The following is a 6,736-nucleotide window of genomic DNA, read 5'->3' on the forward strand; positions in this document are numbered from 1 at the left end:
GAGCAATACAAAACATCCCAGAAGAAGGGGTGGAGGTATCCTCCCACCCTGAAGTTGTGTTTCTTCCAGGCTCAGCATAATAGAGGAGATTGTTCCTTTGGAGTCAGGAGGATTAATGGGTTCTGTTTTTGAGAAATAAGACCCATGTTCCGGGAAGGTAGAGCCCAATGTAATAACCCCACAGGTTGGAAGAGGTGAGCCAGGCACCAGGAAGCTGTGCTCTATCCAGAAACAGTCAGAAGTCTACTGACACTGGCAGCTTCAGGGTCAAACTCAAGGCCTGAAACTTGTCCCTCTGAGCTGCCCTCTCCCACTGGAGAAGGTAGAAGGTGGGGTGTCAAAGCGCTCAGCCCCGGAAGGGCAGTGGCCACGTGAGCAGCTCTGAGATCTAGGCCTTGCTGGGGGGCATGAGAGGGCCGGGAGGTGGGGGCAGAGGGTCTGGTAGCTGTCACAGCCAGATAACCTAGGGGCCCAAGGAACCAGCTTTCTGCTTCCCTGGAAGGAGGCTGAAGTGAGGGGAGGGCTGCCTCATTGTCTCAGTGCCATGGGACAACTTGTCCCTGAGTCTTTACAAGCGCCTGCCCTAAGCCTCATTCTGGGTTGGGTACTGGGAACACAGAGCTGTCTAAAGCCTGGACTCTCTCCTAAAGGAGCACCCATAGATGGTAAGTACCAAGCTAGAGATAGGCAAGAAGACAGAAGACGGACACTCTGTTAGGGTGCTCAAGGAGGACTTCCTGGAAGTGGTGGTGCTGACTGGGGTTTTGCGGGATGAGTAAGAATTGACTGGGGGGCAAACAAGTGGGAAGAACATTCCAGGCAGAGGAAAAAAAGAAAGGCATGGAAGATAGAATAGCCGTGAGAGTGTGGGGGAGGGGGGCAGAGGTTTTATCTACAGACCATTTGGAATGCAGGAGCATTGAACACGAGGATACAGGGGTAGGAGAAGGGCCTGGAGGGCTAGACCCTGGACAATGGGTCTTATTTGCCAGCCTGGAGACTGAGAAGAATGGGTTTTATTCAGAAAGAAGCAGGAGCCCTGAGAGGGTTCTGAGCAGGAGAGCGGCATGTCCAGACTGGTGCTGCAGACAAAGGCCGCTTGACCTCGGTGGGGAGGGAGCAGTCAGGGAGGAGTGAGAGATGGCGGAGATGGTAAGGGCCAAAGTGGAGGTGGTCCTGGAGGAGAGGAGAGAAAACTGACAAGACTCGCTGGGGGTGGGCAGGCGGAGCAGGGCGGTGATGGGAGAGGGAGAGTCCTGGTGCTCCGTGTCGTGGGACTAACAGGTGACTGGGCAGTTTGTTAAGATAAAGAACCAGAGGACGGGAGTGGATTGGAGAGGGACTCTCTGCCTCTCTTGGATGATCCTGGAGTTGTTGGGGCAGAACTGACCAGTGAAGACCACTGCCTGTGTCACTGACCAGCTTCCACCACCAAGCTGGATTTGGGTCTCTGATGCCACTGAGCCATATACGGATGGCCCCACTCCCTGGGTCCTCCTCGCTGTGTTCTTGCCGCTCCCATCCCATCTCTGGGCTGGTTTATGGGTTCTAAGCGTTCACATGTACCTGGGGTGGGTCTCTGTCTCCCGGACAGAGCGGGACCGAAGAGCGAGGCCTGAAGCATTACTGGTTCACATCCTGGCCTGACCAGAAGACCCCCGACCGGGCGCCCCCACTCCTGCACCTGGTGCAGGAGGTGGAGGAGGCAGCCCAGCAGGAGGGGCCCCGCTGTGCCCCCATCATCGTCCACTGCAGGTGGGTCCTCGCAGCCGGCCCCCTGGGCAGGGTGGCCTCCCTACTCCCGAAGCCGCCCCGTTCCTTACCCCGGCGTCCCTTCCGCTCTCAGTGCGGGGATCGGCAGGACGGGCTGCTTCATCGCCACCAGCATCTGCTGCCAGCAGCTGCGCCAGGAGGGCGTGGTGGACATCCTTAAGACCACGTGCCAGCTCCGTCAGGACAGGTCAGCCCGGGCGCACGGGGCGCACGGGGCGCCGGAGTCCGGGGGCGGCAGGGCTGAGGGGCCGGGCACACGCTGCAGGTGGACAGCCTGGCAGATAGGGCGTGGAGAGGACGGATGGGGAGAGCTGGATCCGGACAGCTGGGGGCCTGACGGGGAGGGAGAAGCAGCACGGCTGGTGAGCAGAGGGGAGGGGGGCGGCTAGGGCTGGAGGGGCCTGTCATCCCTGTCCCTGCTCTCCTATCCGGGCAGAGCTGGGAGGGGCAGGAAGGAGCAGAGGGGCGTGGCTGGCAGGGAGGGCAAGACAAGGCCCCTCGCGAATGACTGGTAGTCATGGGTTTGGGGGCGCCCCCCCACAGCCCATCCGTCCACAGCCCCATGTCCACCGTGTGTCTCTGCCCCCAGGGGCGGCATGATCCAGACATGCGAGCAATACCAGTTTGTGCACCATGTCATGAGCCTCTACGAGAAGCAGCTGTCCCGCCAGCCCCCAGAGTGACCGCACTCCTGCCCTGAGGTCCTCTGGGCACCACCCAACCTGAGTCTGGGCCCCCACCCTGGCCACATGCAGAGCCCTGCCTCGGTCCTGGCCTGCCCCCCACCACCACCCCTCCTGCTTCCTTCTCTTCAGTCTGCTCCCTCCCTCCCTCCTTCCCTCCTCTGCCAGCCTTGGCCTGGCCTCTGCCCCCGCAACATAGCTCTTCCTACTGTACATACCGGGGCGGGGGGCGGGGTGGGGGAGGGATGTGCCAGGCCAGGCCTGGGGCCCCGGGGCCTGACCCGTGCCATGCAGACCTGGGGCCTCAGTTTTTAACGATGGTTCCATTGCTACCTGATCCTAAACGTTTCTGTGCCGCAGTCCAAGCGTCCTGCCGCAGCGTTTCTGTCTGTCCATCCATCTCTGCTGTCTGTACCGGACACTGTGTCCCCTCAGCCCGGGAAAGGGGTAATGAGCTCCAGCCCCAAAGCAGCCCAGGCAGAGGTGCCTGCCTCGGGCCCCCACCCCCGCTTCCCACGCAGCAGATTGCATTTTGCCCCAGTTCTGGGGACAGGGATGGGGAGCTCCTGAGGAGTTGGCGGAGAGATCTCAGCTGGGGGCAGAGGTCTCTGGGTTGGGGTGGGGGGGGAGGAGTGTCACAGCAAGGGTGACCTCGTGGTGTCAGATGCCCTCAGGAGGCAGTGACCAGCCTGTGAGGCATTGGGGGGGGAAGGGGACAGAGGGGGGCTGTGAACCCAGAGGACCTGGGCCCCAGTGGGGGTGGGAGAAGGGGGAGCTCTGAGGGTGGGGTGGGGTTTGGGCCCCAGATCTGTGTGAAACGTTTCTCTGTGTCCCTGTGGGAAAGCCTTCCCAGCAGTCTCGCTGCGTGTCGCCCTGCGTGTTCCTGTGTCCATGCGTGTGTTGAGAGCCCGGCAGCAGGGCATGCATGACTCTTGGCAACATGTGTTATCTTGGAGCCACGTGTTTTTATTGCTGACTTTAAATATTTATTCCACGGCAGACAGAGACATTTGGTGTCTTTTTATAATTTGCTCGTGGTCATTGAATAGAGCAATAAACGGAGCATTTTGAGCAAAACTAGCCCCCTGGGTCTGTGTGATTGCCTCTCCCCTCCCTGCCTCCCTGTAACCTGGTCTTTGTGTACCCTCTACACACACACACACACACACACACACACACTCTCTCTCTCTCTCTCTCTCTCTCAAGCTCCCTGGTGCCCCCCGTGCAGATTGGAAATACACACCAAATCCATTTGATTTTGGCAGGATTCTCCTGCACCATCCCCCTCCCCCCCAACCCATCTGGGAGCCCTGGACCATGAGGAGCCTCAAGGACAGGTGTGGGAGGCTTCCAGAGAAGGCCAAGTGTCTAGCAGGCCACGAGCTCTGACAGATGGGCCAGGGAGGCCAAAGCTAGGGCAGGGAGACTTTCAGGTCACACCCAGGCCCCTCCCTGTTGGCCCACCCACTTATCCCCGTGAGCCTTACAGGTCCCAACAGCAGCTGCAACCTGGAAATTTCCCTTGTAAGGCCCGGGCTGCCAGTAGCCTCTCCCTAGGGGCCCAGAGACTCTGCCCCAGGGCTCAGATCCTGAGCCATCCCGGACACTCCTGCTCTATTCTTACCCCTGCCCTCAGGGAGGCAGCAAAAGTAGCTGTGATGCTGTTGCAGGCAGGTGGGGTCACTCCAGGGCATGGGAGGGTCCAGGGCATGGCTGCTGACCAACCAGTGGGTCCTTAAGAGGTACCAGCATTTTGTGTGGGTTGGTTGAGGGTCCACACACACAGCTAAGCTACAGACAATGAGGAAACAACAGGGAGAGGCTTGAACAGCTGGGATGCAGGTCCCGGGGTGGTGGGGCGGTGGGGCGGTTGGGGGGGGGGATACTCTCCAGCCATGGAGGGTGGGCCTCCTACCCTCTACCCAGATGAGGATTGAGCTGTAGGAGTGGGAAGGAGGAGGGGAGCTAACAGTTCTATCTCCTCCCCCAGGGTGGCCCTGGGAGGCCACTCAAGCTGTGCGGGCACCAGACACAGAGTACGACAAGAATGGTGCCCCTGGATTTCTGCAAAATGGCCGACTCCCTTGACCCCCCCACCCCACTGGCCTGTGGGCACATGTACATATGCGTGTGTATGTATCTGCGTGCATGCACACACACACACACACACACACACACACTACCCTGAGCCCCTCGGCACCAGCAGTGAGAACCAAAACCTCTGCTAAGAGGGAACAGGAAAAGTAACCTGGACCACCGCCCTCAGACTCCTGCCCACACGCCTGGTCCCCAGCATTTCCTCCAGCCTTGGCTCCAGCCTCCCTTCCCCCACTCTCCTCCCCCCAAAGCAATGTGCCAGGCTAGCTGGGTCGGCTGTGGGGCCTCAGTAAGGGATCGCCCCCAGGGGGCCGGACATTTAAGGAACCCGTGACTCCTGGTGGCTCCACTGTTGGGGCAAAAGAAGAAGGAGACCGGCCTGCCGATAGCCCGGGCATAGCTGCACCCCCAAAGCCGTGGACACAGCATTCAAGGGTTAGGAGGAACTGGTCGCACAAAGGTAAGGCTCCCCTCTTTCCTTAAGAAGGGGCCAGAGCCTGCTACCTTCGGAGCCCAGAGCAGGACAGCCAGAGTAACCCAACTAACGTGAGTTTGCTCCTCGGTGAGTCATAGGTGGAAACTACACCAGGTGAGTTGTCGCACGAAGGAAACGTCATTTGCAGCAAATAAGGAGATCATGGGGAGTAACTTCCAAAGCTGTGACTCCCCGAGCAAGGGCGAGTGGGTTTCTTTTACTGAGGGCTAGGATGAATATTTAGATAGGGGAGCCTTGTCGTCCTGTGTCGGGGCGGGCATAAGGTCCTTACGGAAACATGCTCATACGTACATTGTATGTCATGTAAAGCAGGCTCGTGCTCCGTCTTGGGTGGAGATTTTAGTGTTCTATTGAGGTAAAGGTAACCGTCGGTCACTCCGCGGTCCATCTGCGCAGGCATGAGTCGGGAGGGTGAGCTCAGACGGGTCTGGGCCGCCTGAACTGACAGAGCCCCCATCCAGGCAATGGGTACTGCTTGAGGGGTAGTTTCGGTTTCTATCATGGGATGTTAGGCCCCTAGGGTCTTTTGCCTGAGTGAAGAGATAAGCTGGAAAGAAGAGCTTAAGGAAAAATGTGGAACAGAGTTTGGGTACAAGCAGGTGAGGAGTAAAGATCAGCTCTTGGGGTCTAGCTGGTGACAGTTTTAGAGCTCAGAGGTGGAAGCAGGCCAGGCAGAGATCTGTCATAGCGGGGAGGTGAAGCTTAGCCTCGAACTGGCTTAGAGCCAGGCTTTTGGGTCCCTAGAGAGGGCAGTGGACTGGGAGTCAAGAGGCCAGGATTCTAGTCTGAGTGACCTCGAACAGGTGATTTCTCTCAGACATCGGTTTCTTTCATATGGAAAAACTGCCATGCTGGTTAAATAAAAATGCAACATCCATCCGTTGAAACACTGTGTAGCTGTTAGCAAGAACGAGGACAGTCTTTATGAACGGGTTTGGAGAGATCTCCAAGATGTATTAAATGAAAAAGAAAGGGCTGAAGAGTGTATATAGGAGGGCTCCCTGAAGTGCAAGAAAGGGATGAGGGTGAAAACATACTCGTATTTGCATGAAGGCGCTCCAGAAGGAGCTGAGAGACCACAGTGGTTACATGTTGGGGGAGGATTAGGAGTTGGGGGCTCAGGAGTGGGAGGGAGCCTCTTCATATAGATGTTTATATTGTTTTATTAACTATGAGATTGAATTACCGATTTTTTTTAAGAAGTATAGGACATGAAAACTCAACCTCTGTCTTTACCCAGTCACAAATGAAAGCAGAGCTGTAGACACATGCCATCATCTGTCTTAGCATTCCACCAATGCCAGGGGTCCCCAGGGCTCAGGAGGAAAATCCCCGGCTTCCTTTTAAGGCCCACTGAAGTATGGCTTAGTCAGGAAGTTCCTTCTTAGGTCTGACTTCATTCCCTCCTGCTGAAATATCCAGCACCACCTCCCTTGTTCCATGTAGCTATCAATATGTATCCTCAGCTCCCCCTGGGCCTAACTTGGTTCCCTGGGTAAATCTAAGCCCTACATTCTCTCCCCCTGAAACTTGGAATGGTTTGGGATTACTTGGTGGGGATGACAGGCCCACGGGTCCTTGTAACCATCCTGGGAAGGTGAGACACGAAGGGAAGAAAAGAAAGGCCAGAAAGAAGAGGCTTGCTGTCCTACTTCCCCTCACCCTCCCCTGTGCACAGTCATCTCCC

General features: G+C 57.4%; 1 protein-coding gene across 4 annotated transcripts in view; it reads left to right on the top strand.

Annotated features, from left to right (window-relative positions):
- Window positions 1–3,535, top strand: part of PTPN5 (protein tyrosine phosphatase non-receptor type 5) — a 54,342-nt gene extending 50,807 nt beyond the window's left edge. For all 4 annotated transcript variants that reach the window (XM_078058316.1, XM_036077542.2, XM_078058315.1 and 1 more), the window contains exons 13-15: window positions 1,595–1,755; window positions 1,847–1,960; window positions 2,363–3,535. In XM_078058316.1, the coding sequence (XP_077914442.1) occupies window positions 1,595–1,755; window positions 1,847–1,960; window positions 2,363–2,456 (369 nt within the window). In that variant the 3' untranslated portion in view covers window positions 2,457–3,535. The remainder of the gene's footprint in view (window positions 1–1,594; window positions 1,756–1,846; window positions 1,961–2,362) is intronic.
- Window positions 3,536–6,736: the final 3,201 nt, after the last annotated feature.

The sequence above is a fragment of the Halichoerus grypus genome, chromosome 11, assembly GCF_964656455.1.
Source record: "Halichoerus grypus chromosome 11, mHalGry1.hap1.1, whole genome shotgun sequence".
Taxonomy (NCBI): domain Eukaryota; kingdom Metazoa; phylum Chordata; class Mammalia; order Carnivora; family Phocidae; genus Halichoerus; species Halichoerus grypus.